This window comes from Sorex araneus, chromosome 2 (assembly GCF_027595985.1).
Source record: "Sorex araneus isolate mSorAra2 chromosome 2, mSorAra2.pri, whole genome shotgun sequence".
Classification (NCBI taxonomy): domain Eukaryota; kingdom Metazoa; phylum Chordata; class Mammalia; order Eulipotyphla; family Soricidae; genus Sorex; species Sorex araneus.
In genome coordinates, this window is record NC_073303.1 from 77,508,637 (window position 1) to 77,523,459 (window position 14,823).

Below are 14,823 nucleotides of genomic sequence, written 5' to 3' on the forward strand. Positions count from 1 at the left end.
ATGACAGACTATACTCCGAGGAATTGGGCCCGCTGGCCAAAGGTCTCTGAAAGACCTCCAGATTGACCTTTGCTTATTCCTCTTGAATTCGAGCTTGACTAAATCCAACCCCAGTTTTCCTTTGTTTTGTTTTGGCACCCGACCCCACAGTGCCCAGGGCTCACCCTTGGCTCTAGGACCACTCCCAGCAGGGCTGGAAAGTTGGGGGGTCATATTTGATGCCAGGGATTGAACCAGAGTTCATTGTAGAAGTGCGTTACCCGGTGTACCATCTCTTCAGTCAACCACAATTTTCAAGGGGAAAGCAGAAACGCAGAAATGCACTTAACCTGATTTTCCAGCTCAGAAAAGCTGTGGAAAGCCAGAGTATGCTACTTCTGCTTTGGTTCTTTAGAAGCAGTAAAAAACCTGGGAACTAGGTGGGTTGAGAATTAAATGATAGAAATAAGGTAACTTGCTGTGGGAAAAGAAATTGAATTATAAACAAAAGTGATTTGGAAATTATATACTCTAAGTGACTAGAGTTACAAAATCCTCATGTATCTATGTTTTTCATTATATTGTCAGACGGGGGAGTGGTACTAGCATAGGGCAGAAACTTCTAGAAGAATTTTGAGGCTTCTTAGGAGACCCCAAGACTCTGACTCTGAGAGAAAGCTTGTCCATGATAGAAACCGGGTTGCTAGATGTCAGTGCATCTCACCTCCTAACATCAAATCATCATTTTTTTCCTTCCTATTTCAAAAGTCGTCTTCTGAGAACTCAGTGTGTTTCGAATTGAGCAAGTACGTACTTAGCAGGAAAATCTTTAATGGTGAATGTGCGAGAGATAATGTTTGAATCTAGTGACGTAAATTTTGAGTTAAATCTTCATCCCTTTTATGAAAACTTGTTCTCGCTGAGCTGGTCCTAGTCATAGATGCACACTCATGCTTACATCATAGCATAGTGGTTGCTAGGCAGCAAAGCCAAATGTCGGCTTTTTCATCAGAGCATATCATAGTGAGCTTTAAAAAAAAAAAAACAGCATTTTTAAGAGATGAAACAGCTTCATCTTTCAGTTATATTGTGCCACAAATCAGACTTTTTTACTGCGGTCCAAAGCAGTAGGAACTCCATGAACTATAAATAATATCATTTCAAAAATGCTTGTTGAATATGTAGATGAAACAGTGAGTTGAAAGGACACTTGGTACATAGCTAATCAACTGAATTACATCCTGTCCTCGTCCCCCCCCTCGATAACACCTGTGTGTGCGCGTTCAGCCGTGGCTCTCGGGGCTGGGGCCAGCCTGCCGCCGAGGCCATTCACACAGCCTTGCTGTGCCCAGCAGCTTGTTTATGTCATTTTGAAAACCTGGCAGGATATTTAAGAGAAAATGAAAACCAACTCATGTTTTATGTTTTTAAGAGCTTTTCACTGGTGCCTTTGGTTAGTTCTAATTCAAGAGATCACTTGGCTTTGTGATGAAAATAGAAATAAAGATGGACTGTGTTCCAAGTAAACCCACTAAAATAAAAGCCTGTGCAGGGGGCGGGGGGGGGGGGGGGGCGGGCGAGCAGCCTAGGAAAAAAAGTAAATATTTCCAGTTCGTGCATGTTCTTCTATCACTGCCGTACAAGAGCTGCCGGTGATTTCATGGATAAGACAGTAGCAGTCACATCTCATGAAGAAGCTGGCCCGAGCTGCACAGAACAGCTGGCCCCGGTTCAAGATAAGCTTCTGGGTCAATTACAGCCTTTCCCGGCCTCATCTGGTCGGCAAGCAGGGATGTAATGAAAGAGGAGGGAAACTCACTGAACTCCCCTCCTTGGCGTGGGCAGCACCATCTTGATGAACCGTGGGCTGGGCAGCACGAGGGCAGAGCACTCCGCTCCCGAGCGTGCAGGAGAGCCGGGGCCGCCTGGACGCTGAGAGCGGCCGCCACGCACTGCCGCAGCTTAGGAAAGTAACGTCCTGTGTGTGGGTTTCAGTAATCATCCTCAGCCGCCGCTTCCATCTTTATTTCCTGAAATGACCCCAAGTCTGCCCTCTCCTTCCCAAAGCTCTATTTGAATGAGAACAAACCGTTTTGTTCCAAGGTCTCAACTCGTTTTGCATGTACGAGACCTGTCCTTAGCACCCTGCAGGAAAAAAAAAAAAAGATAATAAGTTTGAATGACAACCCAGAGAAGCTACATAGCAATCAAAAGATAAATGTTACTGTTATCTAGGTGATTTCAGTCTTAATCTAGAGATCAAATGATACTGGAAGGGCACCATCTAGTTCACTCCCGGGTTTGTAATAAACTAAGGGCTGGAGTCTCTTCTTATGCTCAGGACAATCTAAATGCAAGGTTCCTGTGAATACTGATTTGTCACGTCATAGACACACTTCACAGAGCCCTTCCCAATATAGGACAAAAAATGAAGGACTGAGGTTTTTGTTGATTTTTTTTTAAGTGTCTAAAATCATCTTTGACTCCTTTCACTTTAGCCCTGGTAATTTGAAAAGTAGTGAAAATTTCAGACTTTTTCTTGTTCTTAAACTGAAGGAAAGTTGTCGATTACACCTCCCTCCCTTGGATTATATGAGAAACTGTTCAGCAAAAAAACTTGCTTTGGTTTGGTAACATAAAAGTTGCTCTTGAATCTATGGAGTAAAACAGTTTCATTCTGAAAATGTAGATAAATGCCTATACACTGTAGTTGATAATAATGATATCCTGATAAAGTAACAGAGTTGATACTTATTTTTTATTTGTGATTGGAAACCCTGGATCTACACTCTCTTCCATCTTAAAGTGGGATAGTTTTGCCATGAGAAAATGTGAAAACCATGAGAGGAGTGGGCTGTATCTTTTTACAAAGTGTGAGTTATGTGTCCCTGGAAGGGATTCTTCCCTTCTTACCAACTACATGTAGTTTATGTTGCATCCTTTCTAACACTGTTTGTATCTTTTTCTTTAGGCCCTTGATGGGTTCTTCTTTGTAGTGAACCTGGAAGGCAGCGTTGTGTTTGTTTCAGAGAATGTGACACAGTACCTAAGGTATAACCAAGAAGAACTGATGAACAAAAGTGTGTATAGCATCCTGCATGTTGGGGACCACACTGAATTTGTAAAAAACCTGCTGCCAAAGTCTATAGGTAAATGACTGTCTGCTGGGTCTCTCCTCCCTGCATCCCGCTCCTGCCCCCACCCCGGACATATTACCGAGTCTTGATCAGGGGGTGTAGAGTGGAACTGTAGTATGTCACCTTGGGACACAACTAACCCAGTAGTTAGAGATGCTTGCAATAAATATTTGATTTTAGAAGTCATGGAGAAACAGTTATGAGTGGCTACTATCTTGAAGGAATGATCCCTTGATCCTGTATTTATTTTTTTTTCATTTATTTTTTATTATTTTTTTTTTTTTTTTTTGCTTTTTGGGTCACACCCAGCGATGCTCAGGGGTTACTCCTGGCTTTGCACTCAGGAATTACTCCTGGCAGTGCTTGGGGGACCATGTGGGATGCCGGGGATCGAATACGGGTCGGCCACGTGCAAGGCAAACGCCCTACCCGCTGTGCTATCGCTCCGGCCCCTGATCCTGTATTTAAAGTGCATGGAAATAATTCCGCTCTTTCCATGGAGTTCGCTTGTTGCTATTTTTTGTCGAGAGGGGCCTCCCAAGCAGGGCCCCACATCCGGTGACCATCAACCCACAGCACAGGGACCAGCAACGCGGGGGGTCTGGGGAGCCTTCATGAGCTATTTCCCCAGCCCCCCGTTGTTGTGAAGAATTTGGCGAGTTGACTCCCACCCTGCCCAGTGCCAGCCAACGATTTCTTCCTTTTTCCTCCATGACCACAAAAGAGTCAGACTGTCTGGGTTTCTAGAACACTCTAAAATCAAAATGTTCAGCATCCAGTGGCATGTGCGGGGTTCAGATGTCCTTGGCCTGGGGCTCCTCAAAGGGCTCTCTGCTTTCGCCACCTCTGGGCGGCTTTCCTGATTTCTTCACCATGCCTGGAGCACGCCTGGGGACAGCAGCACTGTTAGGAAGGGCCAAACTTCAAAGGGGGAGATTCACAGCGGGGGCCACCTTGGCTGCTGCCCCAGCGTATTGCTGTTCCCACTTACTAAGGGTTCTTTTTTTAATATTCTCACTTAAACTGATGATGCTAGGAACAGCTTCACTGATAAAAAGAAGTGAATATTTTAGTACAAAATAAGGTCAAGTCCTGAGTTGGCAAGTATTTCAGCTCCTGAAACAGTGTATGTTAACTATTTTATTTTTATTATATGACAGTGGTAAATAGGAAAAGTTCCTTTGAGCGTCCATGCTGCCTAGCTCTTCTGTGACATGACCCTTTTTTCAAAGTGACTGGAACACTTAAACATGATATGCATATTTGCCAAGACTCATATTTCTAGTAAATAACCAAGAAAATGTGATTTATTTTCAGTAATATTTTCAAATCTCTTCAGTAATCCTGTATTCTTAAGGAACAGTATCACTCATTCACTGTTAATTCCCTTGTCTAGAGAGCTTTTTGCCTTTATGCTGCACCTTTTCTACTTTCAAATTGCTAATCAGTCCAAGTTAGTAAGAGCTTTTTTTCTTTCCTCCTTTCTTATTCTGTGTTGTCTGCATTCTGGAAGTCAGGTTGTAAAATTAACTTCCCAATTGTCTGTATAGATGCACAAACTGTAGTTCATTCCATAATTTTATAGTAAGTTGCTTCCTTTCTTTTTCTGCCTCTTGTTTAAATTCCCTGTAGCACAGTAGCTGTAGTTTTAGCATTTCAAACCCACAGCCACTGAGTTCACCTTTTAAGTATTTTCTAACCAGGGTGAGTGATCACTTGATAACTCAGTATTTCCTAACTGGGGTGTTTGGGGCACTCCCACCAGAACCAGAGGCTCCCTTTTTCCTGGCCCTTCTTTGTTATTGTTATCATTTCATTGTCCCACTGGCCCTGATATTCTTCAGATAAGAAACAGAAGGAGCACTAAAGAAAAGAATACCATAGTGAGAATAAGTTTTGGTTTTTATTCTAGCTTTCCTAGCACTTAAACATTTTTTTAGCCATTACTTATGTGTAGAATGAGGAAGTTATTCTTGTCAATTCGTAAATCACCTTTAATTTTCTTTCTCGCTGATTTCCCTCAAATGATGTTATATCTTCATTATATCTTGAATTAATATATTTAGTAAGCATTTTTAAAGCATTGATACTAAGCTAGAAGATGCATGAAAGTAGTTTTTTGACTTAAAAGCAATAAAGTCCTAACAATTTATCATTAGGATATTTGAGTGTTGTTGGGAACAGTTTTAAAAGACAATAGTAGAGTAATTTAGCCATGGCCATGACATAGAATATTTCTGTAAAATTTTAGTAAAGAGGGGCTAGAGCAATAGTGCAGCAGGTAGGGCGTTTGCCTTGCATGCGGCCGACCCGGGTTCGATTCCCAGCATCCCATATGGTCCCCTGAGCATCACCAGGGGTAATTGTGAGTACAAAGCCAGGAGTAACCCCTAAGCATTGCTGGGTGTGACCCAAAAAACAAAAAAATTTAAAATAAAATAAAAATTTTAGTGAAGATCTGAAAAGGGATTTTGTGGGGGGTGATGCAAGAGTTGATGAGAGTAGACAGAGGTCACCCTGCTTCTAGGATGAAATGTGGAGGCAGCCGTCCCCTCAGATAGAGCAGCAGAGGCAGACACTTGCGTGGGACTGGGTGTGGATGATGATATGCAAAGACTTGTACAGGAGACTGGGAAAAGGCCTAGTTAGATGGGTGAGGTGGGACTGGCCAGTGAGGTATTGATTCGCCCTTGAATAACTTTATTATTTTTTGTCTGTTGGGGCGGGGAGGGGGGCACACCTAGCTGTGCTGGGGACATTCTCCTGTCTCTGCACTCAGGTATCACTCTTGGTGCTATCTGAGGGACCAGATGAGGTGCCAGGGATTAAACTCTGGTTGGACATAAGAAGAGGAAGGCCCTACCCCCTGTACTGTTGGTACTATTGCTCTAGTGCCTGGCCTTTTTATTCTTAACTGCAAGTCTAAGTGTTTTTAAGGGATTGAGTGCATGAGTGCATGCAATTGTAGGCTCTCCTTACATTTTGCGCAGGGTATGTCATATCTAAAACTGGAATGCAAGTAGGTTAATTACCTTTTCAAAAAATCAAAGATAGGAAAAGCAGGAGATTATTGAATTATAGTATTTCCCCCAGTGTTAAAACATTAACCCAAGAATACCTTCCCTTCTGGATTGTAAAGTTATTTAGGAGACATTATATAAAAGTAAAGAAACCAAGTATGGGTTGGGTGGCAAGGGGGTTTAAGAACTAGTAAAGGCACCATATATTTCCAGTGTCATTTTGTTAATTCAGTGGCAGAAACTCTGATGTTAGTTTCTTCATAATGTTGGATTACTTTTGCCTTGCTCAGTGAATGGGGGATCGTGGTCTGGCGAACCTCCTAGGCGGAACAGCCATACCTTCAACTGTCGGATGCTGGTGAAACCTTTACCTGATTCAGAAGAGGAGAACCATGACAACCAGGAAGGACACCAGAAATATGAAACTATGCAGTGCTTTGCTGTCTCTCAACCAAAGTCCATCAAAGAAGAAGGAGAAGGTGGGGCAAATGTCTCCTGTCTTTTTCTTAATGTCTGTGTATGTATTTCTGTGCTACTTCTTTCATGCTTTGTGATCTGTGGTTAGTGCTCACACAAAAGAAAAAAGATAGAGACAGTTTTCTTTGACGTTTTCCACCTACTTCACATTTTTCTTGTGACAACTATATTGATTTGGCTTTGGTTTGTGGACATAACCCAGCGGTGCTCAGGGCTCACTCCTGGCTCTGCACTCAGGATTGCACTCTGCACTCTGCACTCCTGACGGGGGTCTGGGGAACCATCTGGGGTGCGTGAGATTAAATCCCGGTCTGCCACATGCAAGACAGGCACCTTACCTGCTATACTAGCTCTCCAGCCCCTGTGATAAATTTAATCTTTTAGTCTCCAGAACAGCGCTAGCCAATAGGCATTTTTCTGCAAGGATGGCTGTGTTAAATTATCGTCAGTGTTCAGCACAGCAGCCACTAGCTACTTGTGGCTATTGAGCGTTTGAAATGCCAATAGTGCACTGGGGGGTACAGAATTTTTACTGCATTTACATTTAAACAACCCCATGGGGATAGTGCCTTGCCTAGCAGAGCAGCTCTGTTAGTGGGTCAACCTTCCAGGGATCCTCTGAGCATCAGTGCAAGTTGTATACTACAGCCCCCCCAATTGTTCCTGGTAGTAAGCAGCATTTTTCATATACATTCAAGGGATTAATGAATCCCATAGCTTCTCTGGGGATGTTGGGTCCAAAATATGATGTAATAGGATGGTACTTTGATACTTGAGAACTTAGAGATGGGAACAGGCATTGAGGGGGTCTGGAGTTTTATTACATAGGGAGAGGTCTGCCCAATGGTGCTGGGGTGCCTGGGTGGGAAGGTGTCCAGGACCAAACTCACGACCTCATACATGCTGGCCATGTACTCCAGACCTTTGAACTGTCTCCCCTACCCCTGGAAGGTTTTTTAAGCCCCAAATGCTAATCTTTAGATGCTATTGTGCCCCCCCTTGCCCCCACACACACATCCTGTGAGCAAACCATTCCACATGTGACGTAATTCTGCTTAAAACAGCACCAAAGAATCTTTAGTGTGCACTGCGAAGAAAAGGGTAGACTGAGGCCCACCCCACTGGTGAATGGAGGCAGCCTAGACTTTCTGGCACTCAGACCAGCCCGGTCTACCTACTCACAGCAGTTCTGTGACTTTAGGCAAGCTTCTAGACCTTTCAAGTATCTGTTTTATTTTCAAATGAAATCAGTAAGAGCAAATGTCAGAATGTAATAAGAAAGTATAATGAGGGGCTAGAGCGATGGGATAATGGGTGAAGCATTTGCCTTGCACACGGCCAACCCAGGTTCAATCCCTGGCATCCCATATAGTCTCCCAAACATGGCCAAGAGGAATTCCTGAGCACAGAGCCAGGAGTAACCCCTGAGCATTGCCAAGTATGGTCCAGAAACAAACAACAACAAAAAAGTATAGTGATTATGACTTAACCATGACTCCTTTAAAAAAAAAAAAAAAAAGGTTTTTTTCATCCTTTTTTTAAGAAAAAGTGTAATTTTTACTTTAATTTTTATTGGAAAGGAAGTAGCTGTCACAGAGGAGAGTTTTTCAGAATTAGAATTTTACATAGGTATATGAAGTGTCAAGTGATTTTATTCTCTTATGCAACAGAGTAAGTGCTGCTAATTTATCTCTGATCATGTTATAAAATGGAATAATAAAGATATTAGCTGAGCTTAATCTTTTGTACTGTATACTTAAATGTTTTTTGAATTTAAAATAAGATTCTAGAACCAAGGGTGTAACTCAGTAGCAGAGCAAATCACACATGATTTGCATGTGTGAGGCCTGCATTCAATCCTTGGTGTCACAATAAAATAAATTTTTTTTTAAATCTGCTTTTGGATATTAACCCAGCCCAACAGCAGAGTTAGGGTTGGGAAGAGTAGCATTGTGTGCTAACAGAGTTGCAGGTGAGGTTCTGAAGTTAAACGTCATGCTTTGGTTTTCTTCTCTATTAAATGTGGATAATGCTAGGGCCTGCCTCACCGAGTAGGGCGTGCGTGCAGTGGTGACTCACTAGCCGCTTGGGATATGTCTCTCTCAGAGTGTTCTGCGCTTCAGCTTTATTTGTTGTGGAGGAGGATTGCATTTAATTCTGTGATCCCTGCTAGTACTCGATATATTCAAAGAAATTTTTCCAAATTTAAGGGTAAACAAAACAGAGGGAGACTTGCCTTAAGCAGCCTTTAGCCAGCATTTTTAAAAATTGAGAGTGTTGTATGCACCGTGGCTCTCTGTGTTTCAAGGCTACCTAAAACATTTCCATGTTCTCTAAAAGCGAACATAATGCATAAACCAAGTGAGCAAAGGAATAAATAGGAGCACTGGTTCTTTGAGAAGTCAGCCGTGGTCCAAACTGAACTCTGCTGCATTTCCTAGGATTCGTTTTGGAGAACACGCCTTCCAGACCCCATTTACATTCTTGCTTTAGATTGCACGCTGCCAGGGCCAGAGTGATAGTACAGCAGGTGGGGTGTTTGCCTTGCAGACAGCCGACCCAGGCTCAATCCCCCAAGCACCGCCAGGAGTAATTCCTGAGTGCAATGCCAGGAGTAACCCCTGAGCATCGCTGAGTGTGACCAAAAAAAAAAAAAAAAAGCAAAAAAAATTTTTTAATTAAAAAATAAATTGCATACTGCCATTCAGGGCCATCTCTAATTGATTTGATAGAAGGTGTATGTAGTTTTCCTGTTTCTTGATGAACCTCAAATTCAAGAAACAAACTCTTGGTAGAGTATTGTATTTTAGTTTCTATCATTGTTGCACTTTATTATGAATTAAGCTAGTTGCTACTCTCAGGCAGCTAATAAAAAAGATTTGCTTGTTTTTCATCTTTGGGTAGAGTCTAGGGGCGTTCTTCAGTCACATGCCTCCGTGGCATCGCCCTCAGCACCTTCCCCCCCCACCCCCGCAGAGCCCCCCTTCGTCTTCCCCAGCTGCTTCCCACTGGAGAGGACAGCCAGTGAGGAGCAGCCACTAAGTGTGGTGTGGCTCCTTTGCTCAGTGATTTACAAAGTTGCGCTGCCATAAATGCCCTGTGAAGTTTGTTTGGCTCACCCTGATCCTACTCTGCTAACCCTAACTGTATTGATTGAAGATCTGCAGTCCTGCTTGATCTGTGTGGCGAGAAGAGTTCCCATGAAGGAAAGACCAGTTCTTCCCTCTTCCGAAAGTTTCACTACTCGTCAGGATCTCCAAGGTAAATTCTCTTTCCACTGAAGACCAAAACAAACAAACAAATCTTCTTAGGAAACTTAAGGATTTTGTAAATAGAAGAAGCATGAGGCTTGATGAAGCTGGTAGGAGGGGCTGTTTCTAGGGTAGAGTTTCTAGGGGCTGGGAGTCTAGAGAGAGAGGGACACTCGAAGCCTTGTCTGTATATGTATTTTTTTATCTTTTAAAAATTGTACTATTTCCACCAATGCTCTATGAGTGTGTCAGCCTCACACTCGCTGTCGTTCCACAGGGAAGATCACGTCCCTGGATACCAGCACCATGCGGGCAGCCATGAAGCCGGGCTGGGAGGACCTGGTGAGACGGTGCATTCAGAAGTTTCATGCCCAGCACGAAGGGGAATCTGTCTCCTATGCTAAGAGGCACCATCATGAAGGTAACGAGAGCTAGACGATCCTTTCCGATCCTTTCCTGGGAGTTGAAGTCGCTCAATTTCCTTGCTTCCCGTAGGGCATTCCCTGTAGCAGTGATTCCTGAAATCCTCCTACACAAACCTGGTTACTCTGTTTTCATCCGTGCTTGCGTGATAGGACCCAGATGTTGCCCTCCGAAAGAAAATTTAACAGAACTTGTAGAACTGAAGGTTGTAGTAAAGGAAGTAGAATAAGAGAAGATAACTTCACAGAGATGGATGAAAGGAAGGGGAAAGAGGTTGTTCTCTTCAATCCTCAAGTGGCTGGGTGTTTAAGAATCTAATAAACCTCTAGTCTCAAAAGAAATACTATGTCTGGAAAATTTGCAGGAGTAAGTTAGTTCCTCGTAGAGGTGGTAGTGGGATCCCAACCCTCTGCCAGATGCTGACCTGAGGTCTGCCCAGATGTTTGCAGGACACTCAGAGAAATGAGGTGACCTGTCTGAAGTCACAAACTAATGGGATATCTGGACCGAAGTCCACGATTTCAAGGACATTATAGTCAGTAATAACAGCCACCTTATTGAGGGTCTGGTCTCTCGTTGGCATTGCCCTGTTTGCATTATCTCATTATTCCTTCCTACATGCCTGGGAAGTGGGTGTTAGGAGGCTCATGCTGTGGCTCGTGGACATTCTGTTCATCAGTGCTCGTGCCGGCAGCTCCTCCTGGTCGCCCCTGGGCTGCGCTGCTCCCGAAGTCCTTCCCAGTGGTCTGTCCACAGAGCCACCTTTCCTCAAGTGCAGTCTGGTCACGAGTTAAGTTGCTGAGGACAAAGGATAAAAGTCTGTCTCTTAGCACTTACTCAGCCCTGGGGAGAGCCACTTTGTCCTTCTCCTGGTCCTCTGTTTCTCCTCGAACGGGCACTGTGCATCCCAGCAGGGAGCAGAGGGCTAAGGGATGGGGCTTAGGGGGCTGGAGTGATAGCACAGTGGGTAGGGCATTTGTCTTGCACGTGGCAGACCCGGGTTGGATTCCCAGCATCCCATATGGTCCCCTGAGCACCGCCAGGGGTAATTCCTGAGTACAAAAGCCAGGAATATCCCCTGTACATCACTAGGTGTGAGCCAAAAAGCAAGAAAAAAGAGATGGGGTTTGCATGAGGCTTCCCAGGGGGTCCCCAGCACCCCTTCCCGGGAGGGGCTGAGGGCCGCAGTAGGCCTCCCCGTCTGCTTGGTGAGTCAACTGCCTCTTTGCAGGAAACCTGCTCTCCTCACTATTGAAAACAGAGTTTTAGTTTGTCATCTGCTGTTTAATGGGTATTCATGACCTTCGTGCTCTTACTGGTTGTATTTATATGCTTAAACCTTATGTTTTCAACATTACTTAATGCAGTTGAAATCACAATAATAGACTTCTTTGCTATTCCCTTATTTTTTCTCATATTTTTCCTTTTTTCCCAGCCTAGACAAGTCTTATTTCTTAGAAATAAGCACATAATCCAACAGTTTGCATCTTTCAGCATTTTTCTTTAGGTTGAAAGCATAAGGATGACATATTTGGTAGAAACCATTTCTTAACTTATCATTTCGCTAGATCTGGTTAGAAATAAAAGAATGATGGCAACAAAGAAATCCCATGATGAAAACTCTAGTTGTTGCAGGAGGAAAGGGGAGGTGGTGGGAGGAGTAAGTGAATGCAGGGATGGTCACTGGTGGTAAGAAGACATTAGAACTTTGGCGGTGGAAGTTGTAAAGATTATGTATTTAAAGGTGTTAGCCGAACCTCTGATGTTCAATAATACTGTAAACCAGTGACAAGTCCATTTAAGAAAAGGGGGGAAAATCACTATGAGCAAATATTTTTAGTGTCCTTGGGTCTTGAGTAACACTGTCCTGTATTTAATTCTCTAGTTTCCTGAATCCTTAGAAAAGGGTTTATGCAGGTATACCAGATACTATGTTTGCTACACTGTTATCAAATTGAATCCATAGGAAGTTTAAACTCCTAGGCAGATGAAGTGTATTTCATTCATTTGTATTAAATAAGTAAGACTAGGGGCTGGAGCGATAGTACAGCAGGTAGGGCATTTGCCTTGCACACGGCTGACCTGGGTTCGATCCCCGGTGTCCCAACATATGGTCTCCCAAGCACCTCCGGGAGTAATTCCTGAGTACAGAGCCAGGAGTGACCTCTGAGCATCGCTGGGTGTGACCAAAAAAGCAATAAATAAATAAATAAGACCAGAGGTCATCAGTTACATTGACTACAAATCTAGTGGAAGGATTTGTTCAAATGTAGGAACTTCCTAAATGTATTAAAGTACATGCTCCCTCATATCTATGTGGTAGAGATGTTTCATGTAGATCAAATGGAAAGGGAAAATACTCATTGATCATGAACATAGTCAGATATAAATTTGAAATTATAAGCGGTTGGATACATAAGTCTTACTGTTGAAATGTTAGACTCATATTTAATGTGCAAAGCAAGATACACATCTGCATATTAGTTTATTTCCAGTGCAGCCATTTCAGAGTAACTTCAAACACTGACATCAGAAAGTAATACCCAAATACTACATGTGAGTGAACCTAAAGGGAGGAAACTGACTCCATTAGAGAAATTGCTCCAGTGAAATTTTACCAAGAAATCAGAATCAGCAGTATTTGTCAGTGTCTCTCTTTCTCTTTCTCTCTCTCTCTTTCTCTTTCTCTCTCTCCCCTGTCTCTCCTGTCTCCTCTCTCCTCTCTCTCTCTCTTACTCTCTCTGTCTCTCTTTCTTGTGGCAATTTTGTGGTAGCTGAATGTGCTTGGTTTCTTTGGGGCTCACTACTCCACCCACAGGATTTGTACTGAGAGTTATGTGGTAGACCCAGGATAGTCCTTATTTCAGAAGAAACTGAATTATACAGGTACTTTTCCTCAAAATTAAAATGCTCATTTTCAATATGCAGTGTTTGACAGTTTTGAAATAGCTTTTTTTCATTGCTTTAGCCCAGCTGTATTGGTCTACAGTACCGTAGTTCCAGGGAGCCTCATGCGTCGTCTGTAGCCTCCCTGCCCCCACTGAAGTCCCTGTGTCTTCCTCATGTCAGAACAGCCCCTTCCGCCGGTTCATCTGCCTCTCCCATCCCTGCCCTCTGCTAATGGCCTGTGAGTTTCCTCAGAGCCGAAGTAATTTTTGTTGTGTTTTGCTATTCTTGTCCTTTGGTTCTTCATATTCTTTTTTTTTTTCTTTTTGGGTCACACCTGGTGGTGCACAGGGGTTACTCCTGGCTCTACACTCAGGAATTACCCCTAGCGGTGCTCAGGGGACCATATGTGATGCTGGGAATCGAACCCAGGTCAGCCACGTGCAAGGCAAATGCCCTACCCGCTGTGCTATCGCTCCAGCCCCGGTTCTTCATATCCTATGTATAATTGAAACCGCCCGGGCCAGCTGACCTTTCACTTCGGGCTTGTTCTGCTTCTTTCCACATCGCCCTGAATGGCCTGACTTCATCTTTATAGCAGAGTAGTATTCCACGGGATGCCTGCACCACAGCTTCCCTGGCTGCCTCTCTGGTGTGGCCTGTTGCCCTTTGTTGTCTTAGAAAACTCATGTCATGCTCAATTCAGTTCGTTTTTCCTTCTAAGTATTTTTGCCCCCATCTTCTCTTCAGTGGCTGCCATGCAGTTTGAATCAGCTTATCTGTATCTCAGTCCGTATTTTTCATGCTGATAAGCAAGTCAGTTGTCCTTTTAAAAGTATATACGTAAGTAATAGTGTCTATGACTGTGCTTCTGGATTCATTTTGTCAGTTCATTCTCTTGGGGGGTGAAGGGTGTCTTACCCAGTGGTGTCCTCAGGGGCTACTTCCTGCTCTGCTGGATTGGGGGGCCATGTGGTGCTAGGACCAAAGCAGTGCCTCCGAGTTTCAATCTGCACACCCAGCATTCACTCAGCCCTCGGAGAGTTTGTGCCCACTCTACCATGCTCGCACTCTATCTCGAGCTCTCTCACTCTCTCTCCCCCTTCTCCTCCCCCCTCCCTCCTCATTCACTCCAGACTAGACAGAAGTCCTGTGTCCTGTCCATGTTCTGATTCTGTATTGCTGTTCAACACCTTACTCGAGGTCTCGTGTTCTTCTGCTTTGTCTTTCTCCAGCGAAAGAACTCCGTTCACCATCTCTTGCCATACAAGGCCGCCATTAACTTTAAGGCCTTTATTTCTCCATCATGTTTGCGGAATAGTTTTGCAGAGTATCCTTCCAGTCCCCTCTCTCCTAGTCGGGAGGTTTTCTGCTGAGAAATCTGATCATCTGCTTGGGTGCCTTTATATGTTACATTTTTTCCCCTTGGCAGTCTGGACTGTTTTCTCTTCCATTGATTTTTGATAATAACAGTGATGTGTCCTGGTGTCTTTCTGCATTTAGAAATGTGAGTGTTCTCTCGGCTTCCTGGACTGCTGTGGCTAGTTCTTTCCCTAGGTTGGGGAGTGTCTCAGTTATTCTAACTGTGAATAGGCACTTTGTCCCCTTCTCGCTCCACTTTCTGGTAGACCCATTATCCTTGTGTTTACT

The 14,823-nt window shown here is 43.7% G+C and overlaps 1 protein-coding gene across 4 annotated transcripts in view; it reads left to right on the forward strand.

Annotated features, from left to right (window-relative positions):
* Positions 1-14,823, forward strand: part of NCOA2 (nuclear receptor coactivator 2) — a 275,814-nt gene that overhangs the window by 217,112 nt on the left and 43,879 nt on the right. For all 4 annotated transcript variants that reach the window (XM_055124990.1, XM_012936071.2, XM_055124991.1 and 1 more), the window contains exons 6-9: positions 2,951-3,128; positions 6,427-6,615; positions 9,773-9,874; positions 10,142-10,285. In XM_055124990.1, coding sequence (XP_054980965.1) covers positions 2,951-3,128; positions 6,427-6,615; positions 9,773-9,874; positions 10,142-10,285 — 613 coding nt within the window. The remainder of the gene's footprint in view (positions 1-2,950; positions 3,129-6,426; positions 6,616-9,772; positions 9,875-10,141; positions 10,286-14,823) is intronic.